Source organism: Giraffa tippelskirchi, chromosome 3 (assembly GCF_054371585.1).
Source record: "Giraffa tippelskirchi isolate mGirTip1 chromosome 3, T2T-mGirTip1v1.2.pri, whole genome shotgun sequence".
Taxonomy (NCBI): domain Eukaryota; kingdom Metazoa; phylum Chordata; class Mammalia; order Artiodactyla; family Giraffidae; genus Giraffa; species Giraffa tippelskirchi.
The window spans coordinates 162,355,413-162,382,469 of record NC_137277.1 but is presented as its reverse complement, the minus strand read 5'-3'; the positions used below and the strand labels follow the sequence as shown (position 1 = coordinate 162,382,469).

The 27,057-nt window shown below is 51.0% G+C and overlaps 1 protein-coding gene and 1 long non-coding RNA gene across 2 annotated transcripts; one reads left to right on the top strand and one right to left on the bottom strand.

Annotated features, from left to right (window-relative positions):
• Nucleotides 1-1,038: 1,038 nt before the first annotated feature.
• On the bottom strand, nt 1,039-3,405 carry LOC145541550 (uncharacterized). The gene is made up of 2 exons (XR_014079105.1): nt 2,873-3,405; nt 1,039-2,375 (listed from the first exon to the last, which is right to left on the bottom strand). It is a non-coding gene; the product is annotated as an uncharacterized LOC145541550 (long non-coding RNA).
• On the top strand, nt 2,069-26,162 carry IGFBP5 (insulin like growth factor binding protein 5). The gene is made up of 4 exons (XM_081578234.1): nt 2,069-3,195; nt 18,080-18,309; nt 18,607-18,726; nt 21,506-26,162. The coding sequence occupies exons 1-4, from the start codon at nt 2,862-2,864 to the stop codon at nt 21,635-21,637; spliced, it is 816 nt and encodes a 271-aa protein (XP_081434360.1). The 5' UTR covers nt 2,069-2,861; the 3' UTR covers nt 21,638-26,162.
• Nucleotides 26,163-27,057: the final 895 nt, after the last annotated feature.

The window sequence follows — 27,057 nt, the reverse complement described above, 5'->3', positions numbered from 1 at the left end:
TTTCTCTCTACCCTTTTCGTCTTCTCTGTGAATCATCCCCTCTCCTTTTTACCTGTCTTCACACATTTTATTTTCCAGCCACTGGAAGTCGGCTAGACAAAAAGACGTGTCACTGAGGCCGTCTCTCTCAGAATAGAGGGTGGCTGGAACTAGGCAACTCATGTTTCTCTGGAAGCAGCACCACAATCTCCCCATTCATCTGAAATGCTACCAGTGTGCCCAGAGCCGGCTTTGCCGCGGAGTCGGTGCAGAAATAGGAGCAGGGGCCGGGACACACACAACACCCTGTCCGAACCTGACACAAAGGGAAAAATAATACGTGATCTCCCTCACTCCTCAAATATTCCAACCAGAGTTGGGAATATTAATTTTCCTCCTACCTTACCGAGCCCCCAGACACAGAGGAGAAGCAGTACTAATGAGCCTTCCTTGCTTTTTTTTTTTTTAATCATTACACACAGCTCCTCCTCCCTCTCCCAGCCAACACTTAAAGCCCCTCTGGCAATACGAACAAAAGAAAACTTAAAATTTTTGCCTTCATTTTAAAATGTGCCTTTCAGCAAGTAGGTAAGAGGGAAGAGATCAGGATCTGGGGGTGTTAACAGCTTAGAGCGAGATGCTTCTGAACCCAACCGGGAAGACAAATATTTTCTACCAGCAGAAGGAATTCTTATCATAGAGGAGGGTGCAGTCTAGTGGCAAACTTCATGAAATGCAACCCCTTCTCCAAAGGGAAATTAGAGCCCTTCCAGAGCAACGAAGAGAAATGTAAAAGGGGTGACAGCACTGACCCAAGTCGCCCCAAACAGGACAGCCACAGCTGCTCAGCTCTCTCAGATGGGGCTCTGAAGGCCACAGCCCCCACCCCCCATGCCAAGTGCAGGAAAAAATTAAAACCCCACCTTCCTTCTTTGAAGGCATTCACTTTCTTTCCTTTCACTAAGGAAAGAAGGGTCCCTAGGGTCCCCATAGATCCTCTGAGCTTTCAAAAGGGATCACGATGTTTCTGGTCGGGATCAGCTCTCTTGTGGTACGCCAGCGGCTCCAGTTCCTGGGCTATGCCTGCTCCCAGGAGGGTCCCTCATAACCAGGGGTCCCTCTGGTCTGTTACCTATGCCCTCCAGGGCTGTGGCTCCATAGAAATACTTTCAAAGAACCTGGATGGGCAGGATCACTCCACTCTGCCTTCCTTGCCTCTGACAACCCCACAGCAGGGCAGGACACCGTGGGCCTCCAGGCACGATTTTCAGAACCAGCATTTCCTCCCAAGTGCCAGTCTCTGTAACTCAGTGCTGCCTATGATGCTGCTGCTATGAATGCCCCTTGGTGCAAGTACACACAGCACACACACACACAGAGCTTCCCTGGGCCAACAGTGGAACTAAAGAAAAATGGCCCCTTCCCCCTGTGACCAAAGGCAGTCACTTCACCAGCAACAGAAACACTAGATTAAATCCCCTTCCCCAGATTTTTAGGGGGGAAATTTAATTTTTCTTTTCTATTTCCCCTCACCACCCATCGCTGGCCATTTTACACTAACACCCATTCCAACACATACACACACACACACACCCTTACTCCGTCACTCAGACACTAGCAGACAGCAATTTCCCAAAGCTAAGGTAGCATTTCTTGGGCACTCTATACATCCAGTTGGCTAATAAGAAAATTCTCCCTCCAGCCTGAGCCTTGGCTAGCTAAGGGGTGGGGGGGACGGGAGACGAGTTGCTCCTTATTGTATCCACCGCGCTGCAAGAACTCTCTTCTCCCCCTCGACCCCCACCTCCTCTCCCTCTCTGGGCAGCTCCAGCCCTGTTCCCTGCCCCCCCTGCCCCGTCCCCTCACCACTTTCTTCCATTCTAGGGTCTAGGGAGAGGAGGGCGCTGTTCAGGCAGCGAAGGGGAGCCCCCGTGTGTCTAGAAGGCCTCTCCCCACCCCCACCCCGTGTGAGTTTGTACTCCTTGGCATCCTTGCCTGGGTTGGGTGTTGGGGAGCTCAAATTGCAGCTACAAACTGGCTGGCAGCCAGGGGCCGTCTATTTAAAAGCGCCTGCTCAACCGGAGCCCTTAGTCTCTTTGGAAACTTCTGCCCGGGGAAAAAGAGCTAGGAAAGAGCTGCAAAGCGGTGTGGGTTTTTTCCTTTTTTTTTTTCCCCCTCCTCTTTACTACCCTCTCCTCCGTTTGCACCTTTCTTCGGGCTTCACGCAGAACCTGCGAATTTCGAAAAGGTGCTAGCAGAGTGGGAGAAAAGAGGTGTTAGGGGGGTTGGTGTGTGGGTTTTTTTTTTTTAATTTCTTGATTTCCACATTTTTCCCCACCCTCGCGGCTGAAGCCGCCGCCTCTTACCTGTTCGCAGCAGCCGCGCGCCGCTGGCAGCTGAGGGTTAGAAAGGAGCAGGGTGTACTTTGAGATTTTAAACAAAAATTTTGAAGACGAAATCTATTTTTCTCCCGCCCCCGCGCCCCAACCGCCTCTCCTCCACAGCCTCCGAGCTCTTTTTTCAGGTGGTTGTTTGGGGGTGAACCATTTTTGGCTCCCCCGCCGCAATTCTGAGCAGGTCAGACTCGTGGGGAGGGAGGTTTGTTTCTCCAGCCTCCGATTCCTCTGCGTGCACCTGGCGCTGCTCCCTTTCCCCCTACCTGTTGCAAGTCTGTAATCTTTGCAATTGAGACTTGCTTGCAGGCACTCCAGCCCTCCATCGCTCCCTACATTTTGCAATTGTCCGGGGGAGGGCACCTGCTCTACCTGCCAGAAATTTTTATCAAAAAAGAACAACATTGCTCCGCGCGCCCTCCTGGCCCCTTTCTCCCTGCACTCTTGCGCTCCTGCCCCGCCCCAGGTAAAGGGGGAGACTCGGAGAAGATGGTGCTCACCGCGCTCCTCCTGCTTCTGGCCGCCTGTGCGGGACCGGCCCAGGGTCTGGGCTCCTTCGTGCACTGCGAGCCCTGCGACGAGAAAGCCCTCTCCATGTGCCCCCCCAGCCCCCTGGGCTGCGAGCTGGTCAAAGAGCCGGGCTGCGGCTGCTGCATGACCTGCGCCCTGGCCGAGGGGCAGTCGTGCGGCGTCTACACTGAGCGCTGCGCCCAGGGGCTGCGTTGCCTCCCCCGGCAGGACGAGGAGAAGCCGCTGCACGCCCTGCTGCACGGCCGCGGGGTTTGCCTGAACGAAAAGAGCTACCGCGAGCAAGCCAAGATCGGTGAGCGCGCTCCGTGTGCCAGGCAGCTACACGGCGCACGGGCGGGGGGGGTGGGAGGGCACCGGACAGGCTGGCCCCGCGCGCTCTGCCCAGCAAGTGGCTTAGAGCCGGGCTGCTGGCCGGGAGGAGGGCGGGGAGGGTCCCTGCACTTCGGAATCGGAGCCCCAGCCGATCCTGCTACCCCAGGAGTCGGTCTAGCCGAGCCTCTCCGGGTTTTCGCTCCTTCTCCTCGTCCCTACCCCCACCTTCTTCATCCCACCCCTCCCCCCTCGACTAAACGGTGACTCTGAGCTCCTATTTCTTCTCTAGATGCAAATCCCCAGGTATTCAATCTCCAGTCCGAAAGTGTGCATCTTACATGATCAACTCCCTCTCCACCATCCCCATGTACCCAATATGTTATGGGTTTTCTTTTGTTTTTTTCTGAACTTGAAAAAAAAATGCCTTTTGTTAAAATATTGCTTCAACTGGGGACCTGGAGAGAGAGGCGTTACCGGTTTTCGATGCTAATTCTACCTTTGTCCCTCCCAGCCCCCTACCCCCCTACCAGTCCCCCTTGACGTTTCTATTCTCCTACCCCGCCCCCCCAAACACGGGCGCACACGCACACTCACGTGCACACATAACACACGCACGCACCCTTGGTAGCTCTTGCCTTTTGGGCGGGGGCTTTGATGCCCCTACCACGTGCACACTCATTGCTCTTGACTTGATATGATTGATTGGTCGTCTGTAAAACATACTGAAATGCAAAATACCTCTTTTTCCTCCCAGGCAAGGAAAGGTGACTTTGGACAAGCTCAGAGGCGGCGGGGAGGTGGAGCAAGTCGGGCATGGGGGGAGTGAAGGAAAGGAATAGGAAGGGTCGGCTTGATGTTCCAGGGCTGGGTGTTCCTGAATCGAACCCCTTTCCCCTGCTCCTATTCAGATTTTACCTAGGAAGAAAGGTGGATATAGGGCTGGGAAACGAGAAGAGATGTGAAATTCAGACACCGCAGCTTCCCCGCCAGTGCTAATCCCCCACCCTGTCGCGTCGCCCCTCGAGCTCTCAAGCCAGAACACAAGTGGGTGTGGTGTAAATGGAAGAGGGGCCCTGGAAACGCAGAATGCAAAATCAAGGGGGCGGAGACGGAAAAGCCACGCACCAGGCGCCTCCCCTCCACCTCCAAGTAGCCCCGCCCCCGGGTTGCCCCGCCCCCAAATTCTCAGTGCCGGGGTTTAAAAGGTTGACAGAGCTACTTGTTCAACTGAAACAGTTCGGCTTCCTCTTGGAAAGTTACTTGATCTTAATTTTTTTTTTTAAGTTTAATGAACTATACACAAAAGTCTGGGTTCTGAGCATTGGTCTTCCCCCAAAGGGGTTAAGACTTGGCTAAATTGTGTTTATTCAGTGCGGTATTTTCTTACTGGGACAATGCCTTTCCCTCCTATCTCCGTCCATTACGAGCACCCCAACATGAGTTGTCTTAACTGCAAACTACAGACACTCTCATGTAGGAAAGGAGTGCGTCTGCGGTTGAGAAGAGAGGCACGAGAGATTTCCTGGGCTCGACCTGGATTCCCGCAAACCCTGCAGGTTTTGTCTGTCCAGCTTTGCAAGAGGTAGCGTTTCTCCAGTTTACGGCCAGCAAAAAAGGGAGAGAGGGCAATGTGCAGGCCCCGGGGGCCCCCGAGGACAGTTGGTGAAGTTATTTTTATTAAAAGCCAATTTTCAAAGGCGGTCCCGCCCCTCCTTCATCTTGTGAGATGTGTGGAAAAGCTTAGCACGGGCACCGAGGGGGGAAAAGGCATGAATCGATTTCCTGGCTTGGGAGCGAGCGCTCTGGGTAACAATCCGGTCACAGCGAAAGTATGCAAGGTATCGCTTGGCCGCATTCTGGCCTCGCTTTTATTTGCCCAGCCGTGTGGTTGGTGTGATGTGGTTGGTGTGGAGGGTGAGCGCGCGCAATTACTGGGAGAGCAAACTGGCGCATACAACTTTCCAGTTCAATCCCAACCCCTCCCCCCCCCCAACACACACACACAAGGGCTTTTGTCCCAAGCAAGAAGAGATGCCCTTTAGACTTCTCTGCAGCCCCTTCCTCAGCCGCTACCTTCAAAGTGCCTTGAAGCACGGAGCGGCCTCCCTCCCCCTCCCCCCACCCCATCCCAACCCCTCTGAAAGACTCCACCTCGCCTAAAGCAGGTGCCTGATGGGCTCCGGTTGCTGGATGGCTGCCCTTGACCGGTAGCTGGAACTGACGCCTTCCTCCCGGACAGATGGGATGGGAGTGGGCCCTTCTGGCTGGAGCTTTTCAGCTTGGGTGGGTCTCCCCAAAGTTGGAGATGGTGCAGCGACAGAACTTAAAGAGAGGAAAACGAACAGAGAAGAGGGAGGAGAGTGTCGGCTCCTTTCGCCAAAATTGCTGCCCTCCGACATTCCACCGCCACGCCTCTCTACCAATATCGAGCAGTGTGAACTGGGATTTGCCCCTTCCGATGTAGATTTAGAGACAGACATAGATGATGTATATATATATACGTATATAACCAAAAATATGTGTATAGAAAGATAGATGTAGATTTTTTTCAACAACAACAACAAAAAAGCGCATTTCTAGAATCAGAAATGGGGAGCTAAGGAGAGAGAGATGGCTGGCCGCCAAAGCTTGTGGGAGGAAGAGAGCAGGGCCGGTGGGGACTGGTGTTTTGCTAGGAGCGTTGCTGGGCAACGGGAGAGGGAGTCCGCCTGCGAGCCCGGTCCTGGGAGCGCTCTGGGCCCTGCATTTTATTTTGGCCAGTTCAGGGGCAGAGATAGATATAGAAACAGAGGGCAGTGTGTATGAGGGCTGGAGCTATTTATTGGACCAAGCGCAATAAATATGGGAGAGCTGGGTCGAGTCCGGGGAAGGACCGAGCTTTGCTCTGGCATTCTTTGGAGAAGGAGCCATGTGGCTTTACTGGCCCGCATACTTTACCCGGGTCTGGAAGATCTCTCTTGTGCCTGTGAGACATTAAGTTTGGGATACAGGGAGAAGTGGGTGCTAGATTTCGGTTCTGTCATTGAGAAATAAGAGAGAGGGGAAGAGCAGAAAATATGCTTCTCGGAAAGAAAGAAAAATTACCTAAATAAAAATGCATTCAGCCTTTGCCTCTTTGAGGTGTTTGGCCCTCCATCACCTTGGCTTCCATTCCCAGCCTAGTCCAAATGCCCTGTTGAAGTCAAGTTCCAGGGTTAGGTTTATTGGCCAAATTTGTGTCTGGATTGAACAAGATCATGGAAAACTGAAGGATCCAGATTCCTTTCCTACCCGTATCCCCTCCCTTTGAAACAAGTCTTTGAGAGGCTGGCTGTGCCCTGAGCCAACCAAAATGGGAACTGGGAAGACAAGAAGAGGGCGCTTTTAACTTGACTTTTCTTGCCTCCCCACTCCCCTCCCTTCCTCCTCTTTCTGCTGTGTCAGCTCAGACTGGAGGAGCAAGCACGATTGGCTACAGTGCAAGTTCATTTTCTTTCCATTTCTCTTTTTCTCCCCCCTACTTTCTTATCCCTCTCTCCCATCCCACTCGCTTCTCTATCCCACCCCCTTCTCCATCCCCCAACTCCAAGACATCCCCAGGGGGCTTGGCTTTTCAATCAGAGCAGCTGTGCTAGTCCTGGGGCTCAGGGTTGGATTTTGAGCAGGCAGGTGGGCTTGCAGCTGCAGAGGGAGGACCGGGCTGACCTAGGAGCCAGGGGTCACCAGAAGGTTACAACAAAGAGCATGAGAGCAGGAATTCCCACAGAAACCTCGGTCCCCTTAAGGCTAGGGAGGGGGAAGGAGCTAGCAGGAAAGGAAGGTGATTTTTGTCTAAAGCTTTTACTTTGTACTTGAGCGATGTATTTAAAACTCTGGGTTATTTAATGTATGGAAAATAAAATTTTGGAGAAGGGACCACCACACTCCAGGCCCACTGCCTCCAGAAACTGGAAGAACATCGTAAACAGATCACGTACCTATGAGGTCCCACCAGAAGCGGATGTGAAAAGGGCAGAGAATGGCTGCCATGACATGGACGCTATCTGGTGGGGTTTTGTTTGCATGTCTGTTTTGCAATTTTACTATGGTAGGTCCAGAAGTTACCATCCTCAGAGACCATCCTTCAATTGTAACCTGGAAATATGTTTTCCAAAACAGTAAGATTTATTACACATCTGCAAAAATAAATAAGCAAATAAACAAACAAAAACAGTTCTAAGATTCCACTCCCCTCTCCCTCTATCCACAGAATTCCCCATTCTTGTTTCCAGCTCCAATTCTTTCCATGATTTCTGTTATGATGTCTTTTTCTTCTTCTTTAATATAAATCCAAAGAAGTGACTGGGAATCTGTATCAGAGGTGAAGTAGCCTTTCCTGCCTGGCCACTCAGCTTAGCTAGGTTTGAGTGTCTCTCCAGGAATTGTCTGGGTATTGGCCAAAGAATGTTACAGCTGGAAGGAACCTGCCACAATCGCAGCATCTTGGCAGTCAGGCCCTCATTTTACAGATAAGGACGCTGAACCCCAAAGTACAAGTCACGAGCCTAGAATTAAGTGCAGGGTTAGAGGCAGAGCCAGGGCTAGAACTCAGTCTTAGAATCTTGTTGAGCCTAGTCTTCCTAGTCCTAGTTCTGCTCTCCCTGGCTTTCTTCCTTAAGTCCCTGGGGCTCTGGCCTGGGCCTGGTCTAACCTGCAATGAGGCCTTTGGCAAATATTACCCAATGCTGTCATCTCATAGCAGGAGGGGCAGAGGGGGGATGATGTGAAGATGAAATAAGAGCTCAGAACTGGGAGTGCTCCATTTGAGGAGAGGCAAAGTGGCCCCAAAGTGGAGAAAGCAGTACTTCTTTATTTTCAATCTTGTTCTGTTCCATCCCTTTTTCTGCACGGTCTTGCAAGCAAGGCTGGCTTAGGCGAGTGATTTGGTGAGGGTTGAGGGGGTAAGAAGGGTGGAAAGGGGGTGTGTTCAGCCCAGACTTCAGGCCCATGTGCCAAACCTCATTTTCTGAATGACAGAGAGCTGTCCTGATATGGGCAGGCAGGCAGGCCCTCCTGCCCCTTGGCTGAGCAGCAGTCCACAGTCTCTAAGGAGCCCTCAGGATGGAAGTGGCCGGCTTCCCGTGGTAACCAGCCTCCTCCAGCACGAGCTTCCACAGAGCGGGACAGCAGGATATTGAGATCCAAGCTGGGGTGGGGTGAGGTGGGATGAGGGAGTGATTGGGGGATTTTCACATTGGAAGCAAAGAGAGAAAACCATATGCCACAAAAGTTGATAAGGAAGAGAGAGAGAGAGAGGATCGTCAGGTTTTTTAACAGTCAGAGCTCTTTTAGAAGGAGAGGAGAGGAAGGCCTCCAGATTATAGCTGGGAGCCTCCGGTTGACCTGAGGAGTTGTTGAGCACCATCCTCACACACCTTGGAGACTGTGGCAGCTGCTCCTTTAGGGGATTCCCAAGAAGGAGGCAGGTAAGATAAAACTCTCTTCCCAATGGGTTAGACCACCAAGGAAGTCCTAGAGGGGGTTCTAAAATAAATGTGCGTGTTCAGTCATGTCGGACTCTGTGACCCCATTGACTGTAGCCCGCCAGGCCACTCTGTCCATGGGATTTTCCAGGCAAGAATACTAGAGTGGTTTCTCACTTCCTTCTCCAGGGGATCTTCCCAACCCAGGGATCAAACCTGAATCTCCTGCATCAACAGGCAGATTTTTTTTACCACTGACCCCTCTGAAGCCCCTTGAAATAAATAGGTTATCTCATTTTTTTTTTCCTTCTTGGTGGGATCTTCCAGGACCAGGGATCGAACCTGTGTCTCCTGCATTGGCAGGCAGACTCTTTACCACTGAGGCACCAGGGAAGCCCCTAGGTTATTTCATTTTTGATCCCCATCCTAAACCATCAGAGACCAGCCCTTCTCTTGCCAAATCCTGAAGCAAGATCCAAGTTGAATTTGCACTCAGGATCCAGCCCCATGTGACCTATTCTGACTTGCAGTGATGTTCTACGTGGGTCCTCTTCATCCTGAACTGTGTAGGTTGTACCAGTAAAGCTGTACTGAGCATGCTCCCCAATCTCCCTGTCCCTCAGGGAAGATGCCTCTCATTCCAGACCCTTTAGAGCAGCACTGTCCAACTGAAGTACAATATAAGCCACATACAAATGTCATTTCAAGCTTTCTAACAGCCACATTTTTAAAACAGGTAAAAAGAAATAGGTGAAATGAAATTTAATTGTATATCTTTTCAATATATCCAAAATATTATAATTTTCATATAGATTCAAAATAAGCCATTCTAACAAGCTATTTTAATAAGCCATTTAATAAGCTATTCTAGTGAGCCACCTGATGCAAAGAACTGACTCATTTGAAAAGACCCTAATGCTGGGAAAGATTGAAGGTGGGAAGAGAAGAGGATGACAGAGGATGAGATGGTTGGGTGGCATCACCGACTCAACAGACATGAGTTTGATTAAACTCTGGGAGTTGGTGATGGACAGGGAGGCCTGGCATGTTACAGTCCATGGGGTCACAGAGTCAGACACAACTGAGCGACTAAACTGAACTGAATGAGCTATTTTACATTCTGTCTTTCATATTAAGTCTTTGAAATCTGAGGTGTATTTTACATTTACAGCACATCACAATTCAAACACTGAATTTTCATTGGGAAGAGTTCTGTATTTTTAGGTTTCATAAGATTTACAGTTGAAAAAGTAGATTCATATATCTGAGTTGTCCCAAACATATTCAAAACTTTTCCAATAACCAAAGGTATTGGTTGTCTAATTTAAATTAATTTAAATAAAATAAATCTTAAAATTCAGTCCCACTGGCCACATGTGAAGTGAAGTGAAGTGTTAGTCACTCAGTTGTGTCTGACTCTTTTTGATCCCATGGACTGTAGCCTGCCAGGCTTCTCTGTCCATGGAATCCTCCAGGCAAGAATGCTGGAGTGGATAGCCATTCCCTTCTCCAGGGAATCTCCCCAACCCAGGGATCAAACACGGGTCTCCCACATCGCAGGCAGATTCTTTACTGTCTGAGCTATCAGGCAAGCCCTAGTGTCAAAAACCACATTGGCTAGTGGGCACCTAACCAGACAGGGCAGAGGCCACCAGCAAGCCCCTCCCACACCTGTGAAGGGAACCTGTCTCCACCCTCTGCTTCTGCTCCAAAAAAGTCAAAAATGAAGAGTCTGAGCTTTAATTGCCAAAAAGTACACACTCTCTTGTTTGACCCCTAGCAAGTCTCTCTTAGGAGGACCTGGGGGCGGGGGAGGGCGACGAAAGAGTCCAAACAATTTGCTCCCTGCCGCCCCCTTCTGGTCAAGCAGGGCTTTCCAGGGAATTTGGCTAAATTGTGCTGTTCTGAATGGGCCACGATGAGTCACCAGTGGGAGCGTGGCCAGATCAGAGAAATGGCCCCTCACTTCCTCTCTTTCATTATCTTCCCTTACCCCATTGAAAGGCTACTCCCCACCTCACTCCTCCATTACCTTCTGGTTTGGGGTGTGCATTGTTGTTGTTCAGTTGCTAAGTCGTGTCCCACTTTTTGCGACCCCATGGACTGCAGCACGCCAGGCTTCCCCGGGGGTGCGTATAGGGCACGTATACAGACGTTTTTACTGAGCATGCTCCACCTTCCCCAAGTCTAGAGACCTGGCTGGAGATACTCATGCTGGGTGTTGTGCATAAGTGTGTATTTCTCATGTGTAAATTTATCACCAGCTGCTGCCCAGGGATCAAGAAATGTATACCAGAGTCACGGCCCTGCATCCTAGTTCATCCTCAGGGAGAAAAAGTGAGGAGGATCCTTTCTGTTACCTAGAGGATGTGTGAGTGGGACCCCAGTCTTTCATTCTGGGAAAGGGTCACCAACTTGACACTTGTCACATCTACACTGTGAAAGGTAGTAGGTCACATTTTCTCTCTCAGTCTTTAGGGACGGAGACTTAGTGCCTTAATGCAGCATGAAGGAATGAGGTTACACAAGGGACGAACTCCCAGGCAGTGTTCTCTAAGTGGAAACTGGTTCTCAGAAGCACTTGGGTAAAGTTCCTCTCACTTGGGGCTGGCAACCTAGACTCCCCGGGGACGAGGGTAGAGCCATCGCTTCTCAGCAGACCTTTCTGCAGTCCAAGGCGCCTGAGACCTTGTGATCTACAAGCAGACACCTGTCAGCCACGTATCACAGCAACCAGATTTTTAGTTGATGATGGAAACAGCGGAGGTGGGAGGCAACAGAGACCTTACAAAGGCAGAGACCTGTACTGAGAGTTCACTAGCACGTAATGACTCATGGAATCCTCATAACCCTATGAAGAGGGGCCTGTTGTCATCCTCCCCATAAGTCAGATGAGAAGACTAAGGCAAGGAGAGGGGAGGAAGCAACTAAGAGAGGGCAAAATACACCTGCACCAGGATTTAGTGAAGCACTGTTAGCAACCCCATCTTCCACTTAAGAAGGGAGACTGACAGTCAAGGGCTGGTAGACCAACTCCTGATTCTATTTATCTGCTTTCCTGTAAGGTGACTTTATTTCCCTGCTCAGGATAGAGATGTTACATACCTATGTTGGTCAACGTGGCTGTTGGTTTTCCTGGTATGAAATGGGGAGGGGGCTGTAAAGGAGCTAAGAGGGATAAGTCTATTGCTCTCAAGGTCCAGTCACTGACTCTCTGAATCTGCTCCCCACCTTTGCCATGCACCCCAAGTCAGCAAGACTCCCTCCGCATGTCTATTTGAAACTCCTCCCTACCTGCAACTGGTTCCTTTGGATGACAGTTGTGTGGATTTCTTTTCCTCTTGCAAAGTCCATGCTTCTTCCCTTTTCAGCCCATAATTCAGGTAAAGAAAGAGCCCAGAACATGCATGTCTGTTACTGACCACAAAGGAAAAGAAAACAATTTTCCAGGAAAGACTGGGGCAAGGCAAGCCTTGGTCAGGGATGTCATGGGCAGGGCTGGGGATGGTGCAGCTCCCCTAGGAGGCTTCACAGCCCTCCCTATAGTCCCTGTCCCTTTTTTTTAATGCAGAGACACACACAATGTAATTGAGTCTCTTGGCATCTGCAGCTGGGAAACGGTCAGACTTCAGGAGGCTGAGACATGCCTCACATTTTTTTCAACATTGAGCAGCTGATCCGTCATTTTCCCAGAAGCTTCATGTTGTAGCAAAGAGCAGGAGGCTGCAGGTTGGCTAGGAAACAGGGCAAAGTGGGGAGGAAGCACGGAGCATCCAGCCATCCCCAGGCACGGATCAGGGCCCTCTGATGAGCTGTCCAGTGGAATTTTCTGTAGTGAAGGAAGTGTTCTCAATCATCGCCGTCCAACACGGTAGCCACCAGCCACGTGTGGCTATTGAGCACTTGAAATGTGGTTCAAGCAACTGAGAAGCTGAATTTGTAATCTGATTTAACATTTATTCTTTTCAATAGACACATGTGGCTGCTAGTTATCGTACTCAACAGCACAGTCTTAGATCAAAGAAGCCCAGTAAATGTCCTACTTCTTCCCACTCCTGAGGCCCACCTCTCTGCCCCTTATTCCCTCTGTAGCAAATTCCTGTGTTTAAAGGCAGGTCTGTGGGTGACATGACCCCCCAGGGCATCTACTTAGCTCCAACATGCCGCAGCTAGCCTTACAGAGCTGCCCCTAGACCTGCACATTTTCCCATGAGCCGATTCACACACCTCTCCATTTCAAGATTCTTTATTGAAGACCGTGTGCCGGAGAGACCAAGATAAATGACAAAGTTCTGCCCTTAAGATGTTGACAGTCTGAATTCCACAGAGGGAGCTAGAATGAGAGCCGGTGGAAACCCAGCTCCCCTTGTCATTCCTGGCAGAGAAATTCTGGGCGAATCCCTCTTGCCTTCTGGCAAGAAAAAGAGACTCTTCCTCTCCCAGGTCCAGGTGGCCTGGCATAGCCCTACATCCTTCCTGCACTTCGAGTTCCAAGTACGCCTCAGCTTCTTCAATTTCCGTAAGCAAAGTCGCAATATCTGATCCACCCTTTTTTCTCTAGTTCTGACTATTAAGTCAAGATAGCGTGGGAAACAACCACCAGGCTGGGCCCAGGCTGTTAATGGTGCCAGGGTAGGACTAAAAGCCCCAGGGTAGAAAGTTCGATTGTAGTTTCAATCATAGCAGCAGGTCTCCATGGTGGGCTTGGGGAGGGAAGATGCATTGGCACTTGTGCTGTGAGGAGCAGTTCCCCCCCCGCCAACTGGGGATGCCTCTGGGTCCACAGTGGCTGGGCCTGCACACAGACACCCTCAACATTCGCTGGGGAAATTCTGTGGTGGTCCAGTGGTTAGGACTCAGTGTTTTCACTTCCAGGGCCTGGGTTCAATCCCTGGTTGGGGAACCAAGATTCCACAAGCCGTACAGCGAAAAAAAAAAAAGGTTCACTGGGACACGAGGATGACACAGTCCTCAAGCAGCTTTTCGTGCTGCCAAGGGTGGTGCCTCAGTGAATGTTGTTGTATCAGTATGAATGGGCAGCATCTTAGGAATGAAGCAGAAACTGAGTTGGCTGCCCTAACACGGCAGGGCTGGGACCATCAGAGAGCCAGCTGGCAGGACTAGGGGCAGAACAGAGCAGAGAATCAGAACTCAGCCTAAAGATAACTATCAGGACACTGCCAGAGCCCTTGCTTTCTTAAGACACTGAATTAAAGGGTCCTGCCTCCACAGCTTCCCAGAGAAAGGGACAACAGTGAACACTCTGTGCGGAATCCTTTCAAAAGGTCAGCTAGAGATAGGAAGGGAGGTCCTAGATCTGCTTCCCTTCTTTCCCTAATCATTACACTTGCATTGTTGACTAAAGAAACAGCCGGGGTTTACACACTGATGGCCTTGTCCCCTCCCAGCCATCCCTGGCCTCACGTAGGTCCTTCCCAGTCTATGCACGTCCATCTTCCTGACTCTAAATGCATGCTGAGAGGGGAAGGCTGGGGTGGTGGTCAGAGAAGTAAGAGACGGAGACCACAAAAAGTTCCAGATTTTAAAACTGCTTACAATTCCTACAAGGAAGCCTGTTCTGCAGCCATCAGTCTCCTCCGCCACCTGCTGGCCATATGCAGGTACTGACCTTCCAGTCAACTGAGTCCAGAACCTACTGCATTGTTAAGTACCTGAGAGATTGCTATTCACGTGCAGCGCAACTTCACCAGGAAGTCCTAAATCCTTTTGCAGCCCTGACCTATCTTCTTTTGATGAAACAGCTAGGGAGCTGCCAGTCTACTTGTGCCTTCTTGAGTTATCTAAAATTTAAACCCTTACAAATTGTAAGCCTATTTATGACTCGGCCACAAAGCAGCTGAGTAGGACTAGCTGGCTCTGGCATCCCAGCTCCAGTCTTACTTTCCAGCCCTTTAATATTCCAGGCTCCTGCCCTGGCTCTGATCCAACTTTCCGCTGTCTCTCTGGAACCTACAGGTGACCACAAGACCCTGATTAGTATCGGATACTTGACTCTCCCGCTGCCTAAGTAATAGGTCCCATGGGGTTAAGTGGCACCAAAACCTGGGAGGCACATCAAAACTTTAAGCCTGCCCTCCAGAAGCAGCCAAAGAGACTGCAAACTGGGGAGGGAACCCTGCCTTGGTGAAGCCAGGGGAAGGACAGAGGGTTTGCGAAAGTATCTGGAGTTCTTGGAGAATGGCAACCCACTCCAGTATTCTTGCCTGGAGAATCCTCATGGACAGAGGAGCCTGGTGAGCCACAGTCCATGGGATCAAAAAGAGTCAGACACAACTGAGCGACTAACACAGAGAAGGTACAAGAATCTACATTTTGTTCCCCAGTATTGTCTTTGCTTAGTCTCAAGGCTAACACCTTCACAGGAAAGACTGAGAGAGGTCTAAGTAAATTGCCCCAAAGTTTCAGGAACCATTGTGAACAGCCCATCCTCCTCCCAGGAAAGGTGACTCCAGGTTAAGGGTAGCCCACAGCACTTCTTGAAGATCCTAAAATATGAAGAGTCTGGAGAAGAGCTGCCGATGGCGGGGTGGGGGGCATTAGCCAATGTACTTGCACAATCACCAAAGCCAGAGCCAGAAGCTCCATAAGAGAAGGTGCAACGGCATCTGGAGGACAACACCCTCTGACCAAAGGGACACAATAGGTGGCCAGAGGACAATAAGTGGCAGCCTCACCCCAATGTCTTTAAGAACTAGAAAGAGCACCACTGGGATGGAAGCATGCACTTGTGGCCCCAGGGGAAAGCTCACCCTTCTTCCACGCACTGGTCAACACCTGGCTGTCTGGCCCTACTTCCCCTCCCTTCATCTGGTTACAATCTTGGCTGGGGAAGGGGGTGGTCATGCACCCCCGCAATGCTCCCAATCTTTCAATGGCAACCACCTCTTGCCGTCTCTCCTACCGCACCATTCAGGTGACAGGCAGAATGCTTGGGGATGTTCAGGGAGGCTGAGTGATGTGTCAGGTCACTCAGTAAGATGGGACCAGGCCATGGCCAGCTTTTCCTCTCCTCACTCAGATCACTCAGTAAGATGGGACCAGGCCACGGCCAGCTTTTCCTCTCCTCACCTACTTCTTCCAGATCTGAGCCTCAGGTTTGGGCCTGAGTTACTAGATAACAGAGCCCTAATCTTTCACTTTGTACGGAGTCCCCCAGATCAGCTTGTTCCGCCCTGCCTCCTACCCCCATCACAGCTCATCCCACAACCAAGAAAAGCTGGTTTATGCCACAACCTCACTCTGTCAGCTAATCCCCAGAAGGCTCCATTCCACAGACTCAGTGCATCGCCGTGTTGGTTCATCATCCCATCGGGTTTTGATAAAGTAGAGGCAGTGCCGAGGGCAGGACATGGTGGGAAGAGGGAGTGAAAGGCCAGAAGGGGACAGAGATCCTGGTGCTGGGTTCTCTTCTGGGAGAGTCTGCCCACTCTTTTGCCATGTGCCTCCTCCCACCTTCTTCTCCAGAAACTACTTCCCTTCCTCTCCTGTGGATACATACCTAGATCAGCTAACCACTCAGAACACTGCACACCTCTGGAGGCTTCTTTAGGGTGGGGAGCTTCCCTAAAGGGGCTTAAACACTGGACACCCATTCGATTAAATCCAACAAACCCTGAGCCAAGAGACAAACTCAGGTGCTTTCTGCCACCTGCCATCCTGACCAGGTGAGGCTGGGTCTCCAAATGCCTCCCTCAAGACACACCTGGAATTTCCCCTGGGCTGAGAACGCCTGCCCTGGGGATATGCAACTGTCCTCTCACCAAACTGCTCCCTCTCCACACCTCTTCTCACATCCTGGGGAGCCCAGTGAGAGGAGGATTTCCCTTCATCCCTGGTGGCTCAAATGGTGAAGAATCTGCCTACAATGCAGGAGACTGGGGTTCCATCCCTGGGTCCGGAAGAACCCCTGGAGAAGGGAATGGCTGCCCACTCCAGTATCCTTTCCTGGAGAATCCCATGGACAGAGGCATCTGGCAGACTACAGTCCATGGGGTCACAAAGAGTAACTAACACTTCCACTTTCCAGAGTCACCCCAAAGCCCTATTTTCTTTTTCTAGAACTGAAAAAGAAAAGAGAACAGGGAAGACAGGGCTCCCTGCCCCCGCCCATCCTGCCCTGCACCTGCTCTGGCTCTGGCCATCCTGGCCATGCCCTGCCCACCTGGGAAGAGCAATCTGGGTCTGGTGGGGTCAGTGAGGTGACAGGAGGCACTCAGGGGAGGGTGTCTGTGAGAGGAGAATTTCATGGAAATCTGTGGACCAAGAAAAGGCCAAAGGCTTGGGGGTGGGGGGTGGATTAAAAGATCGACAAAAAAATGAACAAAGTCCTAGTTCTTTAAAGGTCATAAGTCAGCTAAGTATAGACTGTCACCAAGTCACTGCTATATATAACCACTCTAGCCCCAGCCAGCTGTCTGCCGCTCTTGGCCGGGAGCTGTTATGTCCCAGGGCACAGAGCACAGAGCCAGCTCTGAGCAGGGAGCAAGGCCTCAGGCTTCCATGCCCCCCACCTCCACCCGCCTGCACTGATCCCCTCCGGATCCCACATTTCTGGCTCTCCCGGGTCCCTTCCTCCTGTTCCTCCTATGATTCGCCCCCCACCCCCACCCCCCGCCCCATCGCCCACTAGTCCAGACACCCCAGGGCCCTCCTGCCCTCAGGTCCCCATATGCAAATGTATCTCAACTCCAGCCGTTCCAAAAGCAGGAAGATCTCACTAGAGGATGGACTTGGCCTCTTGTCCACGCCCTGGCAATCCCTTTTCCTCCGTCAGCCTTGACCTCCAGATGGTGTTCTCACACCTCAGCCCCACCTCCAGCCACTTCCCCACCTGTTTAGCCAGATCCCCACCACCACCACCACCACCAAACAGGGCCTTCCCTGGTGGCTCAGGTGGTAAAGAATCTGCCCACAATGCGAGACACTTGGGTTCAATCCCTAGGTTGGGAAGATCCCCTGGAGAAGGGAATGGCTACACACTCCAGTATTCTTGTCTGGAGAATTCCACGAACAGAGGAACCCGGCAGGCTACAGTCCCTGGGGTCACAAACAGTCGGACAGGACTGAGCAACTAACACTTCCATTACCACTTCCCAGCAAACAAGTCCCTTCCCTGCCCCCAGACTGTGCTCTTCCTCCAGTGTTACTGCCCTCCTTGTATCAGCTTGACTTTTCCAGCACTCTCCTACTCCACAAAGTCAACCCTGGTTTGCTCTACTGAACTTCCCACCACTCACACGCCTGTTGGCTCGTGTCCTGATTCTCACTCCCCTTTGCCCAGTTTGGGCAGCCCCAAGAGGGTGCAGAGAGCCTGTCTCCTCGCTCCAAAGCTTGGAGCTCTGGGCTCCGCACGGTTGGCTCTCAGCTGGCAGACGCTAATCCTCCACCCACTTCTCCCCACAGAGAGAGACTCCCGTGAGCACGAGGAGCCCACCACCTCCGAGATGGCAGAGGAGACCTACTCGCCCAAGATCTTCCGGCCCAAACACACCCGCATCTCTGAGCTGAAGGCTGAGGCTGTGAAGAAGGACCGCAGAAAGAAGCTGACCCAGTCCAAGTTCGTGGGTGGAGCTGAGAATACCGCCCATCCCCGGGTCATCTCGGCACCTGAGATGAGACAGGAATCTGAGCAGGTGAGGCTCAATGACCCTCTCTCCATCTCCCTCTATATCCGCACCCTTAGTCTCTGCCACCTTCAGCTTTTAACCTGGCCCCTAGCTATCTAAATGAGCATGCGTGGTAGCACTTTATACATCCAGGGGTCATGGCAGGGGAGGCAGAGGAAGACCTTGGGTAGCACCTAATCTAGACAAAAGGTGGCGACTTTCCATGTAGACCCTTGACCCACACACCTTGGCCACTGCATTCTGCACATCTAGGTGACTCCCTTGGGTCTGGCCACGCCTCTCACGCCTCCGATCCGCACACAGGGTCCCTGCCGCCGGCACATGGAAGCTTCCCTGCAGGAACTCAAAGCCAGCCCGCGCATGGTGCCCCGCGCCGTGTACCTGCCCAACTGTGACCGCAAAGGGTTCTACAAAAGAAAGCAGGTACGTGAAGCTCTTTCTCTACAAGAGAAAGCAGGTACATCCAGTGTCCCCAGCTCCACTTACTGAAGAGACTGTACACCTGAAACTAACACAACATTGTAGATCAACTCAACTCCAGTAAAACTTTAAAAAAAAAAGAAAGAAAGCAGGCATACCCCATCCCATATCCCACATTCAGGGCATGCATGCTAAGTCACTTCAGTCGTGTCCCACTCTGTGCAACCCTGTGGACCCCATGCCTACCAGGGTCCTCAGTCCATGGGATTCTCCAGGCAAGAATACTGGAGTGGGTTGCCATGCCCTCCTCCACAATGGAACCTGAGTCTGTTAGGTCTCCTCATCTAAGTTCCCTGGCAGTGTAGGAGTAAAGAATCCACCTGCCACTAAAGGAAACACGGATTCGATCCCTGGGTCAGGAAGACCCCCTAAAGAAAAAAATGGCATCCCACTCCTTTACCACTGCTGCTGCTGCTGCTAAGTCACTTCAGTCGTGTCCAACTCTGTGTGACCCCATAGACAGCAGCCTACCAGGCTCCCCCGTCCCTGGGATTCTCCAGGCAAGAACCCTGGAGTGGGTTGCCATGTCCTTCTCCAATGCGTGAAAGTGAAGTAGCTCAGTCATGTCCAACTCTTAGCGACCCCATGGACTGCAGCCTACCAGGCTCCTCCGTCCATGGGATTTTCCAGGCCACCAAATCTCTACCTCTAAATGCCTGGATTTCTGTCATTAACAACACTGTGTCCCAAAACACCAGTATCCCTGCTCCCACCACAGTCATGACTGACCCCATTCCCGCCTACACTGTAATCTACTCATGTTTTAATGATTCACCATAGGTACATGAGTTCATCTAAAAGGAAACTTTCTATCACTATGTCACATCCCATGTTGTCTGTGTTGTTTTCTGATACACATACATAAATATATGGGACTTCCCAGGAGGTGCTAGTAAAGAACCCACCTGCCAATGCAGGAGACTCAAGAGACATGGGTTGGATCCCCAGGTCAGGAAGATCCTCTGGAGGAGAGTATGGCAACCCCACCAGAGTATTCTTGCCTGGAGAATCCCATGGACAGAAGAGCCTGATGGGCTACCGTCCATGGGGTCACAAAGAGTCAGATATGACTGAAGCGACCTAGGATGCACACACACATGACTCTAAAGTATATTTTTACCATGTACCTCCTGAAATCATTTTGTGACCCATTCACAGCCAGGCTACCCTTTGTTACCCAGTCATCTAAGCTTGTTAAGGAGTACACATTAGGGCATCAGCATCACACAGATTGCTGGGTCCCACACCAGAGTTTCTGATCGGTGGGTCTAGGGTGGCCTCTGAGAACTTGTGTTTCCAACAAGTTCCCTCCCGGGTGACTCAGATGCTCCATAAAGGCACCCCTCATCTAAGTTCCCTTAGATGGTGATGTAGGGGTAAAGAATCCACCTGCCACTGGAGGAGACACGGGTTCAATCCCTGGGTCAGGAAGATCCCCTAAAGAAAGAAATGGCATCCCACTCCAGTATTCTTGCCTGGGAAATCCCATGGACAGTGCAGCCTTATTGGCTACAGTCCATGGGGTCACAAAGAGTCGGACACAACTTAGTGACTAAACAACGACAACATCTAAGTTAGGGATCAAGAGCCAGGCAACTTTGGGTGAGTCCTTGGGTGTCCTGCTTACTAGCTGTGTCCTTTTACTCCAGTCGGTTAATGTCTCCGGCTCTAGTTTCTCATGTAAAATGGAGAATAATTGTACCTATTGTTCTCACATGATTATGAGGAATAATGAACTCATCTTTGTAAAGCACTTAGAACAGTATCTACAGTATAGTTAAGTGTTAAGTGGTATCTTGTATATGGTACAGCTAGCTACACAAGTGATGCCTTTTATTATTATTACTATTATTTAATGGGCTTCCTCGTAACTTAGTCAGTAAAGAAAGTGAAACTGAAAGTGCAAATTGCTCAATCGTGTCTGACTCTTTGCAACCCCAGGGACTATACAGTCCATGGAATTCTCCAGGCCAGAATATTGGAGTGGGTAGCCTTTTCCTTCTCCAGGGGATCTTCCCAACCCAGGGATCGAACCCAGGTCTCCCACATTGCAGGCAGATTCTTTACCAGCTGAGCTCCAAGGGAAACCAGATATGTCGGTAAAGAATCTGCCTGCAATGCAGGAGACCTGGGTTCGATTCCTAGGTCGGGAAGATCCCTTGGAGAAGGAAATAGCAACCCACTCCAATATTCTTGCCTGGAGAATCCCATGGACAGAGGAGCAAGAGTCGGACACAACTTAGTGACTCAGCCACCACCACATTATTTAATAATTTAATTTATCATCATCATCATCATGATCATGATCAAGTTATGTTGTTCTCTGGAGAATACCAAGTTGGAGGTAAAAACCAACTTGTTTGGGGTGACATAAGACAAAGTTGCAAGAGCTAGCCAAGGACAGACTGCCTAAATGAGCACCTTTCCCTGGGTTGTCCCATGTAATGTGGACACCAGAACCCCAAGGGTAGGGTGTTGATGTTGTTCAGTTGCTAAGTCATGTCCAACTCTTTGGGACCCCATGGACTGCAGCACACCAGGCTCCCTGTCCTTCACCATCTCCCAGAGTCTGCTCAAGTTCGTGTCCATTGAGTTGGTGATACAGTCCCCTCAGCTCTTTGAGGATGAGAGTCTGTCTTGGGGCAGGGAAGACAAAAGGTTAGGGAGGAGCAGAGCCTCAGGGTACAGCCATGCTCACTGCCTGTCCCTCTCCCCACCCCAGTGCAAACCTTCCCGTGGCCGCAAGCGTGGCATCTGCTGGTGCGTGGACAAGTATGGGATGAAGCTGCCGGGCATGGAGTACGTGGACGGGGACTTTCAGTGCCACACCTTTGACAGCAGCAATGTTGAGTGACGCGTCCCCTCCCCATCTTTCCCTCACCCCATCCCACCCTCAGCCCCGACTCCAGCCAGTGCCTCCCTCCACCCCAGGACGCCACTCATTTCATCTCATGTAAGGGAAAAAAAAAAATACATATATCTATCTATTTGAGGAAACTGAGGACCTCGGAATCTCTGGCAAGGTCGCAACTTTGAAAACGGCAACAACAGAGATGTGAAAAGCTAAGGAGACCCCCCCTTTTAAAAAAGGTTTTCTTTTTGAGGCAAGTTGAATGAACAAGGAGAGCAAGAGAGGAAGAAGAAGGGAAAGAGAAGGGAGGAAAGCAGACATGTGTAAGAGTGGGGAGGATGAGTAGTCATGAGGAGGAGAATGGAGCATGGGCCAGGAGCGTCCGTCTTTACACCCAGCCCTGGCCCGAGTTGGGAAGCCATCTGGGCAGGAGCAGGTGCGGCCCTAGGTGTGGCCTTTGATGCCACACTTGGAATTTGCTGTTTGGATGGGTCGCAGGGGGAGAAAGAAAAAGACAACAGGTGTCAATGCCTCTCCTGGATCAATCTCCTCCTGCAGCCAGCAGCTCGCATGGCTCAAATCCTGTCCTTCCTCTCCTCCCACCTCGGCACTGTGTTCTCTCTCCCTCCAATTTACAAAGATGAAAATGCATTCCATCCTTCTCAACATAAGGCAGATTCATAACTGAGTGATACTAGATGGTAGGTGTTCCTAAAGCAGATCCATGAATACGAAGTATGTGTGCATATTTCACTCCCCACGCAGACTCTGAGAAATCAATCCACATCCCGACAGTGGGAACACATGTGCTTCCAGGGTGGCTAAAACTCAGCGCCAAATGAAGCCTGTGGTTTCAGCCCTTCATTGCATCCAATTCACAGCTAGCACAGCCTTCATGGGGGAGGATAGGCTGAAAAAAAAGTGGGCTTGTATTTATCTACAAGGCTCCATATAGTCATATATAGGCATATAAGTCTATTTTCTTTCTTTTTTTTTTTACCCCTTTCTTCCTTCCTTTCTGTCAAAGGTTTGCATTAACTTTTCCAAGTAGTTCCTCTGGGGACATTGAAGAGCGTCCTTATTCTGGGGAAACCAAGAAAACCCATATTCTTCTAACACAACCCATAAAACCAGTTTTGCCTGCCTCCCATGAGCAGCAGCAAACTCAACCTTCTGTGGGACACTGTGTTGGATTCTTTCTTTCATGATTGCCCATGTGCACATGTGTTCACGTACCGCCAAGCCAGGTTGGTGAGCACACCCAGTAGTGCATCCACCAAGCTCCCCAGGACATCACATTCACCTTTAGACCCTTGGGAAGTTACTGTCTCTGGACCCTACACCCAGAGAACCCAATCGGTACAAGTCAACCCCCTGGTCCTGCCCAGCGTTTTCATTTCATCTGGACAGAGCCTGCATTTGGAAAGCTTCCCTCAGCCTTCATGCTGGCAGAGCAGGAGAGAGACTGAAATGAGAGATGGCAAAGAGGGAGATGGAGGTGAAAAGTGTAAATACGGGGAAACAATAAAAGTGATTGCTCAGGCCAGAGTAGATGGAGTGAAGGGCAGAGAGCTGGAGAGACAGAGGGCTGAGTGCCCCGTCCTAGGTTTGGAGCAAAGCAAAAAGAAGAGGGGACAAAGCCAAGAGACACTTCCCTGGGTCCCCACCTGATAAGCTCTCTGGGATTTAAGAAGAAGGAGAGAGGTTTAAGAAGAAAAGGAAACAGGTTGTAAGAGAGAAATGAGTTTAACCCAGCCCTGTGAGCCAGAGAAGGTGAGGAACTTTCGGTGGGTTCTAGACTGTAGGAGCTGGACAGGAACAAGGATAAGCAGAGACCAGCCGTGGTTTGGAAGGGACAAGTCTACGACCTCACCTGCCCGCCTTCACCCTGCAGTAAGGGAAGGAGGCTGGAGAGACTTTCAAGCTCTTGGTCCACCCTGGCCCGTTCCAGCTTCCTTCCTGGGATGGGAGATGGCAGAAAGGAGATGGACAAGCAGTGAATGGATGCTTTGGGGCAGCCAAGATTCTGAACCAAGAAAACTCCCATCCTCTGCTGATTCCCCTGACCCCCACAACAAATGGGCAGCCCTGAGGATGGAGAACTCTGGCCAGGAGACGGGGCTTGGACATAGCAAAGGAGACTCTCTCTCGCTGTGAACATAGCTCACTCCACTCTTCCCCGACGACATGACACCGTGGAGACTAATCCAGCATCAAACTCAGAGACAGTGAAGAGGGGCAGCTATGGAACTGAAACACTTTAGCTGGTGGCAAGCCTGCAGCTCTGGGATTCAGTAGGGGAGTGTCCCCTGCTCCCCCGGAGTGGACGGTTGGCTGGGATGGGAGAGGCATCAATCTTCATTGGACAAAGGGCCTGATGGGGACGGCAGCCGTGAGGACTTCCTTGACTTGCTGTGTATCCGCATGGCCCCTCCCTGCGCCACTGTCCCCAAACCCCCGACTCACACTTCAACGTCTTAGGCCAGTATCGTCAGCCTTTCCCACTTCACTCTTCTCTCCACCCATTCTTTCTCTGGATCTTGAGCAGTCGTCTAAACTGGGATTGCCACATGGATACTGGGGTGCCATTCCCCCTAAGAAAAGACTGAGCCAGGAATTTGCAGACCCCACCCCACCACCTCCCCCCAAGGCCTGGACCCGGTTTCTGGTTCCTGAGAGGCGGCCGTCGTTTCCTCCCACTGTTTACTGGACTTCGAAGGGGCCTCGGCTCCTTCCATGGGCTCTTTGCAGTCAGCTACAAGGTGGGGGGTTAGGGCATGCCTGTCTTCAGGTCTCCAAAGCTAACGCTGACAACCCCAAATCTGTGAGTCTCTCTCTAGTGCTTGCAGAGGGGGCAGGGAGACTCTGGTCCGCTGGCCACTCCCTAGAGGATGCTGGACCTTCAGACAGAGCCCAGGGTGGGACTCCAGGGGGAGGGAATCATAGAGGAAAGCGAGGCCTCTCCAAGCAGGGTGGTGAGCAGGCAGGTGTGGCGAGCTGCCAGCTGTGAAGTTCCAAGCAGGGACCGTCTTGACCCCAGGCTGCCTGTTGGCCACTGTCTGCTCACCCAGAGGCCTCAGGCTCCGGCTTTTCCATGGCCTCAAATCTAAACATTGGCCCGCAGCACCAATAGGAGGTCTCTTCCCATCTCCCTTTGACTCATGCCTCACTCTAGCAGAGAAGACCTGTCTCCACCACTGCTGCCAGGTGACTGAGGGGGTCCTAGCTAGGGCTGACCCCCCACCCCACCTCAACCCGGGAAAAGCAGGCAGTCTGGGACAGAAGAGACTTGGAAGTTTCTCAGACAGCCAGGCCTGGAGAGACAGGCCTGGAGACATTCAGCCCCAACTCCGGGGACTACGGGAGGCTCTGCGTGGTCCCACCTCCTGTCCCCTCACCCATTTTCCCATCACCACCTCTGTGGTCTCCATGGTAACCCAGTGGGGCCAACCTCCCCTGGGGAAGCGGGCCTGGACCACCACTCTCCCACTGCCCAGTTCGTCAGCAGCCGCAGGGCTACCATGCAGCCACCAAGCCCCCCTCCATGTGGGGCAGTGCCCCACCTCCATCCGCTCAGCCCCCACAAGGGCTCCAGCTCAGATGGGAATTGCAGAGAGGAGTGGGCCAAGGAGAAGCAACGCTCCGGTCTTGGAGAAGACACAGTTGGCTTCCAAGATTGAGGAGACTGTATTTTGAGAGGTGATGGTACTGGGCGTTGTACTGTCTTTGTTTTTAAAACCACTAAAGTGCAAGACTTATTTTGCACTTTTCTCTACTTTTTTTTTCTCGTAGGTTTTTGGTGTCTTTTTTTAAGCATCCTTTCTTGGTTCCCTAATGGAGTATATAGTTTAGCTATTTCCACAGACTCTGGCCTCCTCTCTTTAACTTTTTTTGGATGGAGGAAAGGGGAGGTGGGGGGGGGGGGTCAGCCACTCTGCACCCATTCACCCCACCTCTCTGGTCCCCGGCCACCAGCCTGAGTCCCGGACCGTCCACCACCACCACCACCACCATCACACAGTAGCCCACATGGATAGACAGTTGTCAGACAAGATTCCTTCAGATTCCGAGTTGCCTACCGGTTTGTTTGTTTGTTTGTTTTTTTAGACAGCAATAATCACAGCACATATTACTGTAGTTCTTTATAGTTTGACATACATACATACCATAGTGCTATTCTCTCCTCTTTTTTTGTTTTTGACTTTCTTGTTTTAAATAAATGCTCATAATCTTTACTGGTGAAAAGGATGAAAAAAAAATTAACCAGCAAACAAAACTGTTTGTGGAAAAAAAAAACGAAAAAGCGGGGGGAAAAAAATCGCCTGAATGTGGAAGAGCTCGCCTCCTGTTTAGTGTTTTGTACCTAAGGAAATAAAACAAAACAAAAAACCCCTGAGGATCTCACGTTTTATTAAAAGAAGTGAAGATTGCTGTATACTATTTATTCAACTTATAATTTATGTTACTCCTTGATCTTTGTCTTTTATCATGACAAAGCATTTATTTAATAAAGTTATGCATTCAGTTAGCCTGCCTCAGCTTCCTCCTCGGGCCCAGGGAAGGTAGGCGAAGGAAGAGAGAACAAGGGGAAGGAGAAGGGACCAGTGGAGGCAGGACTAGGGCCTGTGCCCTCCAGAGGGGCCCCCCGGACCTGCCCTCCCACCAGGAACTCTGGTGCCCCTTTCTCTAGCTCTTCAAAACCTTTTCAGTGAGTATACATAGCACTTAAGAAGGCCAGTGGTCCTGTGGGGTCAGCTGCTATTACCACTAGGACTATTACCATTATTACTGTTTAAGCTTAGCTCTTGCTGCTAAAGAAAGTCATCTTATTATTTATTTATTGGCTTCACTGGGTGTTTGTTACAGCGCAAAGTCTTTCTCAAAGTTTCTCTAGTGGTGGCACATGGGTTTAGTTGCCTTTGGCATATGGGATCTTAGTTTCCGGACCAGGGATCAAACCCTGGACCCCTGCATCAAAAGATAGATTTTTAACCACTGGACCGCCAGGGAAATCCCTAAAGAAAAGTGATCTCAATTGACTCTTAAGCAAGTGATGGGTCTCTTCTCCTCAGGTAGGACTTTAAGGAAGGCATTGCTAGAATGTTCCTCGTAAGATCTTAACTCCTGGGAACCTCTGGTCGAGGTGAATCCTACCTCCTGCTTCTGCCAGCTCACCGCTGCTGTTTCCACCCGATGAAGAGGAACGTTATGAAATGGCTAACCCTCCATTGACGTAAAGTGCACAGTTCCTACCGTCCGCCCTTCCCTCCTCTGGCCCCTTCTCCTCTCAGGCTCTTCTCCCCATCTCCATGTACCCTATTCATCTGCGAGTCCACAGTAGGCACCACCCTTCATGTACTCCCCTGACTGCCCCCAACAAGTGTCTCTGTCTGTGGGCACTGTGGGGGAATGAAGCCGGGGGC